Source organism: Lagenorhynchus albirostris, chromosome 2 (genome assembly GCF_949774975.1).
Source record: "Lagenorhynchus albirostris chromosome 2, mLagAlb1.1, whole genome shotgun sequence".
Classification (NCBI taxonomy): Eukaryota; Metazoa; Chordata; class Mammalia; order Artiodactyla; family Delphinidae; genus Lagenorhynchus; species Lagenorhynchus albirostris.
The window spans coordinates 40142227-40160102 of NC_083096.1; the positions used below are offsets into that span (position 1 = coordinate 40142227).

General features: G+C 35.2%; 1 protein-coding gene across 4 annotated transcripts in view; it reads left to right on the top strand.

Annotated features, from left to right (window-relative positions):
* Positions 1-17876, top strand: part of DTL (denticleless E3 ubiquitin protein ligase homolog) — a 39950-nt gene that overhangs the window by 10659 nt on the left and 11415 nt on the right. For all 4 annotated transcript variants that reach the window (XM_060142124.1, XM_060142126.1, XM_060142127.1 and 1 more), the window contains exons 6-12: positions 2671-2736; positions 3954-4066; positions 5331-5404; positions 7263-7366; positions 7677-7781; positions 10433-10545; positions 16006-16095. In XM_060142124.1, coding sequence (XP_059998107.1) covers positions 2671-2736; positions 3954-4066; positions 5331-5404; positions 7263-7366; positions 7677-7781; positions 10433-10545; positions 16006-16095 — 665 coding nt within the window. The remainder of the gene's footprint in view (positions 1-2670; positions 2737-3953; positions 4067-5330; positions 5405-7262; positions 7367-7676; positions 7782-10432; positions 10546-16005; positions 16096-17876) is intronic.

Genomic DNA, 17876 nt, shown 5'->3' on the forward strand with positions numbered 1-17876 from the left:
CTCCCTGGACAGTTTCATTTATTCCAATTTTGTTTTGTTTTTTGCTCCACTTATATTGAACCAGATTGTATTTCCAGCTTTCACTTTTCCTACAAGCACTTCAAGTTCAGCATACCCAAAACTGAACTCATGATTTCTCCCAGCAGCACCATCTTTCCCCGTGCTCTAAAATCCTTTCTCTTCAGCCTGAAGAAAGTCCCTTAACAGTTCTTGCAGTTCGAGTCTGGTTGTAATTAACCCCCTTTGTTTTCCTTTATATGAAAATGCCTTTATTTCATCTTCACTATTAAAGGATATTTTTGTTGGATATAAAATCCAGGTTGACGGGGTTTTTCCTTTCATTACTTGAAGGTGTTGTTCCAGTGTCTTCCATGGTTTCTGTGGAGAACTCTGGTCATTTGAATCCTTTCCCTGTATGTACTATGTTGTTTCTTCCGACTGCCTTTGGGGTTTTCTGTCTTGGTTTGCAGCAGTTTGACTGTGATGTGTCTAGACATGGTTCCCTGCAAAATTATCCTGTTTGAGGCTTGCTGAGCTTTTTGAATTTGTAAATTTACAAATATGTGTCACTGAATCTGAGAATTTTTCTGCCATGATTTCTTGAAATATTTTTTTCTGCCCAATTTTCTCTCCTGGGACTCCAATTACTCATGTATTGGACTTTTTGAAATTGTCCCATGAATCCTTGAAGCTTTCTTCATCTTTATCAGTTTTCTTAAATTTGAGATATAATTAACACCCCATAAAATTCACCCATTTAATATGTACATTTCACTGGTTTTTAATTTTCTTATAGAGTTTTGCAGCCATCACCACAATCTAAGTTTAGAATGTTTCCATCAACCCAAAAAGAAACCAGAACCTGTTAGCAGTACTTTCCGTCTTACCAGCCCTACACAACCACTGAACTACTTTCTCTATATATAATTTGCCTCTTCTGCACCTTCGTATAAATAGAACCACACAATATGTTGTTGGCTTCTTTCGCTTAGCATAATGTTCAATCTTATTTTTCTCTCTTCCTCAGATTGAATGATTTCTGTTGATCTGTCTTCAAGTTCATAGACGTTTTCCTCTGTTCTCTCCATTCTGCTCTTAAGCCTATCCAGTGAATTTTATCATTTCAGAAGTTGTGGGCTTGGGTTCTAAAATTTCCATTTGTTTTCAATAAGTTCTGTTTGTTACTCTGCTGAGATTTCTCATCTTTTCATTGATTATGAGTGTCTCTTTATTTCACTTGACAGTAATATCTGTTTTACAACCAGACCTGATAAATCAACATCTGGGTTGTTTTGAGGCTGGCCTCTGTTGATTTCTTTTCCCTTGAGAATGACGCATTTTCCTGGCTCTGTATATGGCAAGTAACTTAAGATCATACCCTGGGCATTGGGATGGTGTGTTGGACTCTGAATTCTGTTATGTTGCTCAGGAAAGAGTTGGTGTTTTTGTTTTAACAGGCAGTTAAATCATTTAGACTCAAATAGCATAATGTGAAGGCAGTCAGTTCAGAAGATCGGATCTCAATTCAGTTCTTTAATTTAAGCCTTAGTTGGAAGCTGCTTTTAGCTATCCTATGCACATATGGTTTGGGGGTCAGCCAGAGACTTGAGCTAAGTTTAAACACAGAATTAGGGTTTCCCTTTCTCTGCTGTCTCCAGGCTTCCCCACTTCCTCTGGCAGCTCTTCTTGCCCCTGTCCTCTTTTCGTAGTTCCTCTGGCTTGAAAGATGGTCTTTTTGTTGGCCCTTTGGCTGCCTGGTTCTGATGCTACAACTGTGGCTGCCCTCAAGGTAAAACCACAAAAAATCAGGAACTTACCCTAGGCCAGTCACTTGCTTCAGGTGTTGACTCCCTTACAAAAATTGTATGTTTTTGGTCAATCTGTATGACCCTCAAGTAGCTGTTTTTTGTATTTTGACCAGAACACTTATCAAATTAATCCACCTACAATTTGATAAGTGCTCCCTCTTTCATACAGGAAGCAGAATTTTTTGGTTTAATTTTAAAGAATAAAGTATGACAGATAAACTGGAGTTCCCCTGTGTTCCCTCTCCTGATCTCACCGCTCTCCTTCCATCCCCAGAGGCAACGCCTTTCACAAACTTTATGTGGATGTGGTTTGTATCTTTATACTGAGACAATACAGCTTGGAGGTTTGGAATATGGGCTCTGGATACATACTGCCAAAAATAATAACCTTTGCAAGTTACATATCCTCCCTATGCCTTAGTTTTGCTTATCTGTAAAATGGGGATAATAATTCCCACCTAATAGGGTTGATAACAAGGATTGAGGTCATTTATAAAAAAGCACTTAGGATAGTGTCTAAAACTTAATAAGCACTCAGTATATTTTGGTTATTGCTTATTTATCATTATTCTTACTACAACTTTATAGTATAGTATTTCATGTGGTTTTAAAGAAAATTTACAGAGAGGGATTATTCTATCAAGTTTTTGCTCAACATAAGCATTTTGAGTTCTTTATAATCCTTTCCCTTCACAGCTTTGTTTTCTTATTTGTGTTGAGCTATATATTTTTATCATTTTTAATCTCCAGGGCCAATTACAGTACCTAGCATATAATAGATACTCTAGGAAATTTAAATTGTAATATATGTGTCACTGACTGGTTTTGTTAACTTCTTGATAAACTGTTTATGTGTCTGCAGCTGTCTTCTGTACAGGTGGAAGAGATGGCAACATTATGGTCTGGGACACCAGGTGCAACAAAAAAGGTAATCTAGTTCCATTTTAATTTTGATATATGTGGGATTGCCCCATAATAATTCTGAATGAAAGAATCAACTGTTTCACCTGATTACCACCAGGGGGCACATGTTCATAAACCCCAATTCTGCTCTGTTCAGTTCTCAGGATCTTAGTGATTGTTTTAAGTATTACCCTCCATATTTACCTCATATTGTCTTCTGAATTATAATGCCATTTACCTAAATTATTGATGGAATTGAAATTATTAGTACATGATCTTTTATTTTAATTTTAAAAATTTGGGAACTTTTAAGAATTGGATTAAATTAAATATAATTATACTCATATTGCCCCATGATACCATTAAGCAGAAAGCAATGATCATCTCCCTGCTTCACTTTTTTGTAAAAACATTATTTTTAATAGACTATTTTTTAGAGCAATTTTAGATACACAGCAAAATTGAACAAAATGTACAAAGAGTTCTCTCCGTACTGATATACCTCCTGTCCCCACACAGCCTCTCCCACTGTCGACATGTACAACATCCAACCAGAGCTGGACATTTGTTACGATTGGTGAACCTACTCTGACACATCATTATCACCCAGTGTCCGTCTGTACTTTACATTATGGTTCACTCTTGGTATTATACATTCTCTTGGTTGTGACAAACATATAGTGACATATACCTACCATTATAGTATCATACAGAATAGTTTCTCTGCCCTAAAAGTCCTCTGTGCTCTACCTATTCATCCTGCACGCCCCCCAACCTCTAGCAATCACTGATCTTTTACTATCTCCATGGTTTTGTTCCCAGAATGTCATATAATTGGAATCATACAGTATGTAGCCTTTTCAGATTGCCTTCTCTCACTTAGTAATACGTATTTAAGGTCTGTTTATGGCTTGTTATCTCATTTTTTTTTAGCACAGAATAATATATCATTGTCTACATATGCCACAGTTTTATTCATACATTCCCCTACTGAAGGATATCTTTGTTGCTTCCAAGTTTTGGCAGTTATGAATAAAGCTGCTATAAATATCCATGTGTTTATTTCCTTTTTATACATCATAATCTCACCACAAGAGATGTAGTACAGTAGCCCTGCTGGCTTCTAATTTCACTAATTTAATAAAGAATATAATTAATTTTGACATCTTATATATAAATGTTACATTCAGCATGGGAATAAAGTTCTGAAACCTAAACCATTTACCTTGGAATATTTTTCAGATGGATTTTATAGGCAAGTGAATCAAATCAGTGGAGCTCACAATACCTTAGACAAGCAAACCCCTTCAAAACCTAAGAAGAAACAGAATTCAAAAGGGCTTGCTCCTTCTGTGGTAAGGTTTTATAACTGTATACATGTGTGCAGATCTTGACAGTAGCATAGAGTCTCATTTTAGGGAATTCGTTGGGCATAAAATAGGAGCTAGAGATTCAGTCAATGAATGAGAATCTTCATTTCCTCTTGATGTCACTGGTTTATTGCTTAATACCAGTTCAGTACCTATGGTACTGATACTCAAACTCTAGTGTGCAACAGAGTCACTTGGGGAATATGTTAAAAATTCAATTTCCTGAGACTCATCCCTAGAGATCTCCATGCATACACATCATCTACAGTATGATGTGATTCATTAGGAAAGGGAGATGGGTAGTTTGAAGAAGCATATTAAGTACCATGATACAGTATTCTGTAGGGGAAAGGAATCCCTGTTGTTGTTTTCATAATACAAACTGCAGAAAAGATACGGGCTTTTTATTATTTTTGTTTTTTAATATTTGGCAAAAGATTATAAAATATTTTGAGAAATATTGGGGTAAAATATAGTACCTCTTTAGCATATTATAGTCAAAGCTCAAACAATGCCCATAATACAGCTTTTTTCTTTAAGAAAAATCACCAGTGTTCTTACTTGAATTTGTTTATTTTTCTAGTATTCTTGGTGTATAGAGTCTTAGTTAATATTTTGGGGACGTGTGGTTGCTAGAACATTAGGACTTAAAATTACATGAGCATGAATGGAAACTGACAGGGTTATTAGCAGGTGATTTTTGGAGGCCAGATGAAGTTAAAATGAGTAACATTTCAGACTTTTCATCAGATTCTTAGCCAAGAAAACTTAACAGCAATTAGGAGGTAAAACTCTACTAGCTCCTTTAGAGTTTTCATAGCATGTAACCGTCTTTCGTTCACAATTCTTTAGACACTCGTATATGACAATCTGGATAGACGGCAACATTTTATAGATGAAACAGGTACAGGTTAAATGAGCTTCCTAAGGATAGACAGTAGGGATGATTTCAAATAGAGCTAGTAGACTTAGACAAGTACTAAAATCTTGTGTTAATCACCAGTTTTTTCTTGAATACGAGTCAAAGTGTTCATACTATGTAATATAACATGATGTTTAGGTCACTTCCTTGCTAAAATTACTTCTTGGTCTGCATATATATCTGACTAGGATTATTGGAAGGGCAAGATCTAGTCATACTCAGTTTAGGGGAAAAAGCCATCATTTTAGCGCCTTGGTCTCTTGATAGTGAAGATTGTTATAGCCAAAATAGGATTTCCTTCTTTTCTTTTTCTTCCTTGTGCTGTAGGATTTCCAGCAGAGTGTTACTGTGGTCCTCTTTCAAGATGAGAATACATTAGTCTCAGCAGGAGCCGTGGATGGGTAAGACGAGTCTTTATTTCTTGGTTCTTTTGGTGAGCTGTCTTTCATGAACTGGGATGGGGAAGTCACCTAGACCCATTATAATTCAGTGTGTGTGCTTTTAACTTTCAACATAGTGAGTACCCAGCTGAGAAGAGGAATTACAGATCACACTGGAAAATATCTAGTTAGGACTCTTGCTCAAATAATTAAATGAGATAATGTATCACACTTAGCACATTTCTAGCACATAGGAGTGTTGGCTGCTGCTGCTATTATAGAGAAGCTGGCTGGGTAACTTGCTTGTCTGTGCAGTGTAATTTAATCAAGGATTCTTATTTTGAGGAGCAAAATTTCTGTTACAGGCATATATCAGAGATATTGCAGGTTTGGTTCCAGACCACTGCAATAAAGCTAATATCACAAAAAAGGGAGTCACACGAATTTTTTTGGTTTCCCAGTATATATAAAAGTTATATTTATATTATGCTGTATTTATATTAGTATATTATAGTTTATTATATTACTATATAGTTATATTTACATTGTAGTCTACTAAGTGTGTGATAGCATTATGTCTAAAATAATCAATATACAGACCTTAATACAAATATATTTGATTGCTAAAAAATGCCAAAATAATTACAATAGTAGCATCAAAGATCACCAATCACAGATCACTATAACAAATATAATAATGATGAAAAAGTTTGAAGCATTGGGAGAATTAGCAAAATGTGGCACAGAAACATGAAGTGAGAAGATGCTTTTGGAAAAATGGCACCTATAGACTTGCCACAAACCTTCAATTCGTAAAAGAACGCAATATCTGTAAAGCACAATAAAGCAAAGCACAGTAAAATGAGGTATGCCTGTATTTTTTATTTTGTCTTTTCTGGTTTAGTAATATCCTAAAAGGAGGAATATGATTCTGGACATGTAACTGGCATTTCTGGGAGCAATCTAACTAGATTGATAGGCCTAAAGACTTTCACATACTTTCCTTCTATGATTGCTCTGAATTTTTGGCTTCCAAATAAGTTTGTGATACTTCTTGATTGTTTGCTTTGTTGGAATTTAAGTTCATTGAGTATAGGGGCTCTTTTTAAAATTCTCTTCTTTGCCCCGTTTTTACCCCTATCTCCCAAGACATCCCTCCCTTCAAAAGTTTTAATTTTAAAATATGATGGCTTAATAAACTAGAGTTTCTATTGTGTCCTCTGGACACTTAAACTCTTCTGTGGACTGAATTCTCAGGCACAAATGTAGAATTATCTAAAGGTTATTAGTTATATTTGTAAATGGCTGTGAAAGCTTTGCTTCCAAGGATACTTCCCTTTTATAACCAAGCTTGTGTTTTCAAGTTGCCTACAAAGTAGATGTAGAAGATTAAGAAAATTATTCCAATAGATGAAATGAAAAAATACTTTATTTCACAGGAAAATTTGTTTAGACTAGATTACTTAAGGAGTTAATATATGAAGATATAACGATAGGGACAGAGCTTAACACTTAATGATGTCAGAAGTTACATGCAGAATGTTAAAGACTTAGGAAGTGCTTTTTTTCTGAAAACAATGAAACAATGACTATCAGCAGTCAACCTTCATCTTCCTTTTCCGCTCCCTTAAAGTAAACTCAGGGCAACCCATCAGTGGGTCAGATCACATCTGTTTCCGTTCTGCCAGAATTGTTAGCCTGACGCTGGAGACAAGAGTATGAGATAGTTCAATCTGTTTCCCAATGACATATCCTCACTGTACCTGGTTGATGTGCCAGAGGAATTAGATTAAAAGTCATTTCACATTCATATGTAGTTGAAACTGATTGGTGTTGGAGAAAGACTATAAAATAACTATTTCTTTACCTTGGTTTTTAGGGTAATCAAAATATGGGATTTACGTAAGAATTATACTGCTTATCGGCAAGAACCCATAGCATCCAAGTCTTTCCTGTACCCAGGTAGCAGCACTCGAAAACTAGGTAAGCCTTTGCGTATTCATTAGGACTTTTTGTAGGGCTTTTTTGGATATGTAAGTTTTGTTAAAATTTTTAAAGTAAATATCAAGCTAGTTTTCAGCAACTATTATTCTCTGTTGACTTGAGAAGCTAATATATGGAAGTATCTTTTTGAAGTTCAAAAGATAGAAACTCCTAAGAATAATTTTGGTTTGTATATACTTTAGGGAAGAAGAATTCTGATGATTCTTGTGAAATGATCTAAAAAGATCATTTTCACCTCAGTTCTACTCTCCTTCATCAGCACATGCTAACTAAAGTTTCCTTTTTCTAGGATACTCAAGTCTGATTTTGGATTCTACTGGCTCTACTTTATTTGCTAACTGCACAGATGACAACATCTACATGTTCAATATGACTGGATTAAAGACTTCTCCAGGTAGGAGCTTAGTCATTCAGATTCTCTTTCCTGGAAACTAATAGGGTTTTTTTTGTTAATGAGAATTTAATGTTGATTTTTTTTTTTTCCTGTACCAAATTTATGAAGACATATAAGGACTTTGGGGTCTTCGATTAGTTCCAGTGATGTTTTTATAGATGTATTTACCTTGTGATGATTTCACAAGTGAACAGAATCCTGCTCTGTGTGGTAACTTAATAGTCTCTCCCAAAATTATACCCCTTTGGGTATACTTAAAATTATCTCAATTTTTGTGGGATAGAGAAGGTTGTTCTGCCTAGGTTTTGTCCTATTTGGGAACTGTTCATTAAAATTAGGGGACCTCTGGATGTTTTCCCTAACCTCACCTTTTTATTTTTCTTCAAGAAAATTATAAGTGGAATCTGACTTTAAAGCTGATAAATAACATTTTAAAAAATCAAAGTTTTTCAAGCATACTCTAAGAGGGTTATTTGAATTTCATCATTTTAAGAACATTATCAATTATTTAAGCAAGCTGCATATTTTGTAACCTACTTCTCAGGTATAGCTCTGTCAGAAACTGACTTTGAATTCTATAACCAATCCCTAGAGCTACCCAGTTCCCAGTAAAGTAAGATGTGTTGATAAAAAAGAAATCTTAAAATTGTACAGAATTTAGCTGGGCTCTTAGAGAAGTTTCTAAAGACTGACCCCTAGCCATTGTTAGGACTTTGGTATCTGTGGCAGTTACCCAATTGGTATTTTCAGTGCCCTGGGTTAGGTCTGACGTTGTCTAAACAAGAATAAGAGTATTTGGAAAAGGGAAGAGGTTTTATAACTTTGCTTGCTGTCTTCGTGAATGGAATTAGAACTTGGACAACTTCTAATTTATTTAGCCGTATAAAACAGACTCTTTCAAATTTTTCCCTAAAAGATAAAAGCCTAATTATATTATCAGATGTCCAAGAGCTCTTTCTGTATCATTTTGTTATAGTGTGGCACCAAAAGGGGCTTTGAATTTAGTTGTCCTTCTGCCATTAAAACAAATATGCCCAAGGCCACTTTACTAATAATTTAGTAACCTTTTTCCTGTGCTCCTGAAATAATTTGATTGGCTCTCATATATAGATAGGTAGGTAGGTAGATACATAGGTATGTTCCTTAGAAATTGAAAGACAGACGTGTGTGTGTGTGTGTGTGTGTGTGTGTGTGTGTGTGTGTGTGTGTGTGTGTGTGTGACACATCTGGTAATTGCTCGTCTTTTTCAAAACTTTAGAAAGGGTCCTGGACTCAATACTTGATCTCCTATACTTTTAATTCACAGCATTTTATTACACTAAGTGATGTTCATAAAGATGACTCTGAAGCACTTTAATGAAGATTTTAAAAGCCCGAACTGTCAAAGATTAAATTAAACTAATTAAAGCCAATACAGGTTTTAGAAGGATTTTTCACATGGTTTGAAACATTTACTGTGTACTTTATGTTGGCTTTCTTAGACCAGCAGAGGGCAATGAATACTTACGAGTTTAGTGGGAAATTTGGTCTATAGTTTTCCATTCGTAGCTAAGAGTTGAGAAAGATGAACAATTGTAGTTTTGGAGTTGTAGTCAGAATAAAGGAGCCTGTTTATTTTGTGGGGATTTATCTATCATAGTTGCTCTATAATATGTGTATCTGAATTGATTCATATCCTGCTTAACTTTCACAATAATAGTATTTGATATGGGGGTTATTTGATGTGCAGGCTTTTTCTTAAAGGCCTATAAATACAAAGTTTTTTTCCAGTGTTACTCTAGCAAAAGGAAGGGATTTTTGTGAGTACTTACAGAAAGCTGTTAAGTCCCTTAATAATTCTTTTTTCCCCTCCATTAGAAGATTGGAGTGAAATATTTTTTCCTGCCTAAATGTATCCTTAAATTTTCTAATGACTGAGATTTTTTTCTTTTATTTCCTAGTAGTATTCTGATGCCAGAGGCCTCAGGTTTTGGTCTCCTTAGGATAAAAGAACTTGTCAAGTACGTTATGCTAGATTGGATAGTGAGAAGTCTAAACCTAACCTAGTTGGAGTATCTTACATATGAATATATAGCTTACCCCACTTCAGCCTATTTAAAGTGCTAGATTTAAGGTTACCACATCTCAGATAAGCTATCCATAAATCTTAACTCTCCTTTCATTGATTTTTACCTGTTCATACAACAAATGTTTGAAGATCTCCTCTGTTCAAAGCATTATAAGAAAACGATATTTATGAAATTTATCCTTAAGATAAGTCTAAGAGGAGGAAAGATGAATGTTTAATGCAACGGAAGAAACCTAGCCTAGGGTGGGGAGAGAGGGTCTAATAAAGGCACTTTACTAAAGGATTGGACCCCAGCTCCATTCTTGTCCTTTAAGAATATTTTTCATCACTTTCTTCTCTACAGCCAGTTCCATACCAAGTATTTGGGTTTAGATTGTGAGATTGGGTGTAATATAAAGCCTCTTTCTAGGATTTCCATTCTTTCCCTGCCAATGTCCAGTTCTTTTTTATTTGGTGACTAGCTTGACCATCTGCTTCAGTAATCAGTACACTAATAAAACTTGTTAGAACATGTATACTCCTCATTTATTTGAAAACTGGAAATAACAAGAGCCAAGTAATTTGATTTTTTTTCCTCTGGCAGTGGCTATCTTCAATGGACATCAGAACTCTACCTTTTATGTTAAGTCCAGTATTAGTCCGGATGACCAGTTTTTAGTCAGTGGCTCAAGTGATGAAGCTGCCTACATCTGGAAGGTAAGTTACCGAACTTTCCCCACAAAGGTGAGGCTGAAGTATTCTTGCAAATATTTCTTCTGTCCAAGATGAGGTAAGGTTAATGTAAACACATACTTTAACTTTTCTGTATCAGATGTTTAGTAAAAATTGCTTCTTGCCTCTTAATATAGCCAAAACTTCACTCTGATTCTGACAGAAGATATCACACTTTCATGGTCAGCTTCTCAGAAATTGACAATCCATATCCTCCAACAGTTTTACAGATTATCAGGAAGTTGAGAATTCAGAAGACTGGAAAGAATCTTCAATACTTTGTCCTGCTTCCTGGAAAAACATGCTGTTCTGCCTTTCTGCCCTGTGTTTTCAAACTCTCATTCAAAACACAGTGTTTGGATACTAGAATCCTACCCCCTAATCACACTTGCAAAAAACACTCACTCAAAAATATTCATATAATAATTGTGTTCTTTAGTCTCCTCTAAGTGGCCAATCTTCAGGCTATTGAAATAGATGTGGTTGCTTTGTTAGTTTTGTACATCTTTAATAGCATTATTTATTCATTTATTTATTTATTTTACAGATTTCCCATTTCTGTTACAGAAATTTATAATTTCTTTTTTTACATTTTAAACAGTGGTTCTAAAGTGACTACTCTAGGCTAAGAAACTTAATGCTGTCAATTTGAAGTCAAGTGGAGAAAATTGAAATATGAGTAGCACTTGCTGACCACTGGAAAATGTCTCTTGTGGAATAATTAATTATAGAAATGTCTGAGTTCAGAGAAAGAATAAGAGCATTAAGGCATTGTTTTCCTAGGGCTAGAAATTATTATCTTCCAGATTGCCCTACAATGTCATAAACTTCCTTGATATTGGTGAATTGAATGATCAGAGTTCACACATTTTGGATTTTAGAGTCATAATGTCTAAAACTTCATAGACCTATAGGTTCAATATTATCAAATTCCTTCTTAGGAGGAAATTGTATCATTCTTAGTACTGCCAATCTGTAGAAAGTCATATCTTTAATGCAGGGCAGGGGTAGATCCTGTCATGTATGAAGCATAATTCTTCAGCTTAATTTCATCTTGTCCTGAGGGAGGTACTAAAAAATGCTTTTTCTATATACCTCTAGGTTTGCAACTCTAGTTGCAAAAATGCAACACTACCTTATCAAAAGCTTTAGTAACAATAACCTAGATGGTCACAAGGTGGAGATACTGTTCTATCCAAGATGCCTTTGTGTTGACCTTACCTCTTTTTCTTCAAGCACATTTGTTGTATTTTTAAAATGAAAAATTTGCTTATAAAATATACAGTTGAGAACTCCCTCTTATGGTAAGAGTTTTTGCATAGCTTCCTGTCTATAAAATTCTTCTGACTTGAGCTTTAAACTTTATGTGACTAGCACTAATGTTTCTGTCTCATAATCTGGTCTTATGCTGTGTATTTATTGTCTTTTGGTTTTCCCTTTCCCCTTCCCTCACTGTTTTACCTACATTTCCCTTCTCTACTATGGTTCCCAACTTAGTTAGAGGATTTTATTCCTACCAAGGTCTGTATCTTTTTAAGTTTTTTCTTAAAAACAAAATTTCAGACATACCAAAAAGTATAATAAAGGATTATGCAAAAAAAAAAAACTTTAGGCACTGATCATTTTTTTAAATCATTTAAAATCAGCTTCTTAATTATATATATATATATAATTATATATTATGTATGTGTATATGTATAGTCTTATTGCCAATTCTTCAATTTATTTGTTTTCTGTGTTTTGTTTTTTTCTTTTTATTGCCAAGCCTTAAAGTTCCTCCCTAGCTCTAGTACAAATGCTTGCTTTTTTTTTTTTCCTTCTTGGTTTCAGGAAATCAGGGTTGAGGGTTGCTTCCTCTCTTTAAAGACATGAAGTAAAGATACTTGGTGGTTCATTAGTAACCCATTTCAGGCATTCAATCAGTAGGTATCACACACATGGGTGACCCTTTCTGAATTCTAGGCTGGGTCACATGTAGGTGCTGAATGATGTGGTTCAAACATGATGTTCTCCTGCCTGTCCCTCAGTGTGCAGGTTCTGATATTTGAGATCCTGGCAAACTTACTGCTCCTAAAATTGAATGTGCCTAGTGAGGTGGCTCAGTTTCTCTTTTCCATGATAAGGAAAAGTGGGAGGGGTGTAGTTTAAAAAAAATTGCACACAAGCTGAGTATTCAGGCTGTTAGGTCAGAATTCTCTCAGGTGTTAGGATTCTCCTATGCCAAAAAAGCCCATGGGCCCAAGAAAACAGGGTGAAAGAAGGGAATTTTAGATCTCAAGACAGAAGAGAATGGCCTTTTAATCCTCACCACTGGCCAGCAAAGAGGAGATGTAACATAATTAGACTTCCTGACACTGAGGCCTAAGACTTAAGAATTAAAAGATTTAATATTATGTTATTTTTCTTTTTTAATTTCCTACCCCCTGTCCTCCTTTCACCCCTACCCACCTCCCCTTCCCTGGTTCATTTCTGATAGAGCCACTGAATAGTATTGAAGTGGTTATAAATAAACTGATTTGGCACCATCATTCTACCACTGATTGGCGAAACATTGAGCCTGACACTTTAGGAAGTGTAAATGATCTCTTGGCAAAAATGAAGATTAGTTTTGGTTTCTAACTGGGCAGAGTAAGGAGGTTTTTTGAGGAAAAGTGCTGATCTTTTTTTCATGTTCAAGTATACAAAACGTTTTATGAAGTCTGTAGGTTAGAGCCAGTTACTTCATAGTTCTGGGAGTTTTAACTTTGGAATTTCTCATGCCTTGAGTTAGTCTTTATAACAACTAAAATTTGTAAGAGAGGACAATTTTCTGTGTTTTGACCATTCTCAGAATGCATAGATGTTTAAGTGTCTCTTGGATTTAATAGTCACCTCTTCTTGTTTGAAAGTAGAGGGAGGTTTTTAAAAAATGAAATTATCATTGTGATAATATTTTTATAATAATGAAGTGACAATAAATAAAAACTTATTTGAATAAAAATGAAGGATTTAAAAGTCACCTGAGTTTCATTAGAAGAAATTAATCTTCTTTGAAGTAGTCACCAAGTATAGTTTACCATACTAGGATAGTCCTCAACTGTGAAAGCACTTGTTACTAACGTTCATAAAAACTTGTTGGACATCAGTTCTCATTCCAGCCCACAACATGCCCTTCCCTCCATTTTTTTTTGTTGAGATAGAATTTGTATAATGTAAAATTCACCATTGTAGTCACCTTAAAGTGTACAATTCAGTGATTTTTTTTTTCACATAAGCACAGTATTGTGCAACCATCCCCACTGTCTCATTCCCAAATATTTTCATCACCCCATACCCTTTAAGAGTCACTTTCAGCTTCTGGCAACTACTAACCTATGTTCTGTCTCTAGGGATTTGACTATTCTGAACATTTCCTATAAATGATCTTTTATGCCTGGCTTTGCTTTCACTTAATGTTTTCAAGGTTTATCCATGTTGTTGCATGTATCAGTACTTCATTCCTCTTTACGACTGAATATTCCATTGTATGTATAGACCTTGCTTTACTTATTTATTCATCAGTTGATGGAGATTTAAATTATTCCACTTTTTGGCTTTATGAACAAAGCTACTATGAACATTCATGTACAGATTTTTGTTTGAACATGTCTTCAGTTCTCCTAGGAGTGTATACCTAAGAGTAGAATTGCTGGGTCATGTGGTAATTAATTCTGTGTTTAACTGTTTGAGGAACCTTCCCCTCACTTTTAATGCTGTGTAAAGTACCTGGCTCATGGTAATCATTTCAATAAATGCTGACTTTTGTTACTATTATTATTCCTGCCTTATTATCAAATTGTAAAAAGTTTTTCTAACAGGTCTACCCTTTGTGTTTTTTTTCTTTTAAATCCTATAGATAAATGCAGAAATGTACATACATTCTATTGGTGGATATTTGTTTTTTCTTGACATTAATTTTAATCTTTGGTATAGACAGTCAGGTTTTCCTAGGTATTTTAATGCCTAGGAAAATGAGGAAGGGGCAGGATCATGAAATAAAGAGCTAGGAGCAACAGGCAAGTAAACCAATGGAGTAAAATAATGTGTTGTTACCAGGGAGGGTCAGGAGGACATGAAGATTTCCTCTTCCTTTTAACTTGCTGCTTGCAGTACTCCTTGGGCCTTGGGTAGAGAAACTTTATGGGCTGGGGCCATAAAGAATTTCTGTGACTTGAGATAGAGACTATCTTGAAAGTCTTTTCTAAAATATGCTACCTTGTGAAAGAATGAGCTCTTGTTCTCTGTGGCATTGTAGGAGTAGGCAGCAAGTGAGGTCCTTTTAGATCTCAAGAAAAAGCCCAGCAAGGCAAATTAGATTCTGCTCTTTGTCTTCTTCGGCTTTTTGAATCATTACATATGTGCCATTTAACCCAAGAGAGGAGTAGTAATAATTGAGTTGGGTAACCTTATGAATCAGTGTGTCGAATCCCTTTAACTACAGTCTGAGGAGTCCATTAAGCTTACTTAGTAATTCTCACAAATATTCTTCCCAGAATGCCTCCACTTTCTTCATACAAATGAGCAATGATTCAGATCTTCAGGAAAATGAAAAGAGAATAATTTCTCTTTTTCAAACACATGCTAATAATAGCTGTGTGAGTTTGTACTCCATGTTGTGCTGATTAATGCCCATGGCCTCTGATAGGGATTGACAGCTCTTGAATGAGTCAGCTGTCAAATGCACATCACTAATGGCATCGAATGAGCGTGAAAATATTCTTAGTCACATGTGTAGTACTGCACAATGTGACCCTTCTTTATACATTAAAATGTATTGAGATGTGGCAATACTTAACTTGAAAATTCAACATTTCTTTAAGCAAATGAATTTAAATAAAATTTTAGAGGAATTTTTTTTCCAAAATGGATAAAAAGTGCCATGTAGAATATAGCTTATACCCCTTCAAAATGAAGGAGTATAACTGGGCTTTCTTAAAAGTCAGTGAGTCTTCTTTTGGAAGAAAGACTGTCCTCTTGTCCCAAGAGGTCTGCTAGCATGTCTCAGGTACCTTCAGGACTTAGTAAGTGCAGCGTTCCTGGAAGTAGCTGACTAGAGAAGATCTAAAGTTGTCTAGGCTCCACTTGAAGTGTACTACCTAGTTGCTGAACCTTACCCTTTCAGTCTTGAATTTTAGTCAAAATACGTATAGCTAAGTTGTCCTGATTTGAAATAAGACCTGTCCTGGTATGTAAGCTCATATTGTTTACTTATTTTGGCTATTTTCATTCTGTTTTCTCAGATTAATGACAGAAATACTTTCATTGCCCATTGGGACTTTTTCTGAGCTATAAGTAGGCATGTCTAGGGGCTTTTGGTAACAACCCTAAAGCTCTCTAAGGTACAGATATGGAGAAATTTGAAGCCTCTGTCTGGGAGACCTACCACCGCTCTGCTGACTTGTTTTTTTCTTTTTGATGTTGTGATAGGTCTCCATACCCTGGCATCCTCCTACTGTGCTCCTGGGTCATTCTCAAGAGGTCACATCTGTGTGCTGGTGTCCATCAGACTTCACAAAGGTTTGTAGGTGAATCTGTGGTTGGTTTAAAAAGTAGATCACAGGTTTGTACGTTTTTCCAAGGTCAGCTTGAGAGTTAATACAGACTTTTATGTTTATATAGACATTTAAAAGATCTGGAGGCCATCCAGAATCTGTATCATCATTAATCACACATATTCTATTTTTTATACCAATAGATAAACTGTATTATGCACTAAAGAATAAGTGGATTTCTTAGTTCCCTAGAGTCATTCCTTTCCTAAACATAGGATTTAAGTTTTTAACATTAATAAAATTTCATTTTAAAATCGAAGGTAAAAAGAAAATCTAAGGTGAAAACTAGTGTTTCTGACTTTCTACATATTATCAATGTGGTGTATTAAAGGTAACACCTTGACTGTTCTTCACAGTCCAGTTTGGGTTCTCACATGCCTGAAAAATGCTTACTGTGAAGTCTTAACGTGTTAGGCTGTCTGTGACTAAACTAGAGAAGAAGTAGCTCCAAAGTATTTTAGACACTTTGAAAAGAAGAAAATATACTTACTTAAAAATTTTTTTAATAGTGATACTAAAAACAAGTAAAAACCCTGAAAGGTAGAAATCCCAGAAACATAAACAAACTCCACATACATGTAGGGATTTCATATAATAGTGGCCCGAGTTCCACTCACTTCTCCAGGGCCTACCTTTGGTCTTTGGGTTATTTTGGGTTTGCAGGAAATGTCCTTTCTGTGGAGAGCTCCTTTTTATCTATTATGTTTTGAAGGTTTGTTGCCTATTATTCCCATCTGTTTTTTTATCTTCCAGAATCTTCTCATGGTCTGATCTACTCATGGCATCCCTGCTAGCTTTCCAGTACTACTGTGGATTTCCTTTTATTTCTATATCCCTATATAACCATTTCTGTGATGAGCTTCATGATAGACATTTTTTGAAATCATTGCTTTAATCACCAAAAATTACACCCCTATGGCATTTTCCCTCTAAGATTCCCTGTGATTTCCAGTGAAACGTCTGCTTTTAATGTGGAATTTTATATCTTCATAGAACTTACTGAGATGATTTTTTTTATTATTCAGTTAATTATCATCTTTTTCCATCCATCATATATTGCCCTTATCTCTTTGCACAGAAAAGACTCAAAGGAAGTAGCAGGGCTGTTTACTCATACCAATTTAACGACCACCTTTTTAAAAGGTTCTTTAAAATAATTTTGTCCCGAGCCTAGAATTAGGAAGATAAAAATACCGCTTTAAAAAAAAAAAAAAAGATTTACACTTTGAAATTGAAAAAACTTGGATTTAAATTCTAGCTCTGCCACTTAATTGTGGTGACCTTGGGCAAATAACTTTATTCCCATTTTGTAGATGAGGTTATTTGAGTACAAGCCTTTTTATATTGTGAGAATTAAATAAGATAAAGAACATAAATTTTCAGACATTCAGATTTAGTAGTTGCTCTGTAAATAATAACTTGTTTATAGACTATAGAATAACTGGGGATTCCAGGCATTTCTTTTGAGCAGTTAAATATGTGTGTCTTCTTTTGGCCTCCCAGTGAGGAAAGGAAAAAGCTGCCAGCCTCTTGGGGACCAAGACTTAAGAGAACGTGTGTTCTTTTTTTTCCTCTCTCTTTAGTTACTGAAATAGAGAAATTATATAAACAAATGCTGGGGAATAGCTCTGGTACCAGTGGCCATTTGCCACAAGCTCTTCAAGCTGGACTTTCTCTGCCATAAAAGGCTTGGGACCAAGATCAGGAATGGTTAGATATTTTTAAAGGGGCAAAAGTTATTTTTAA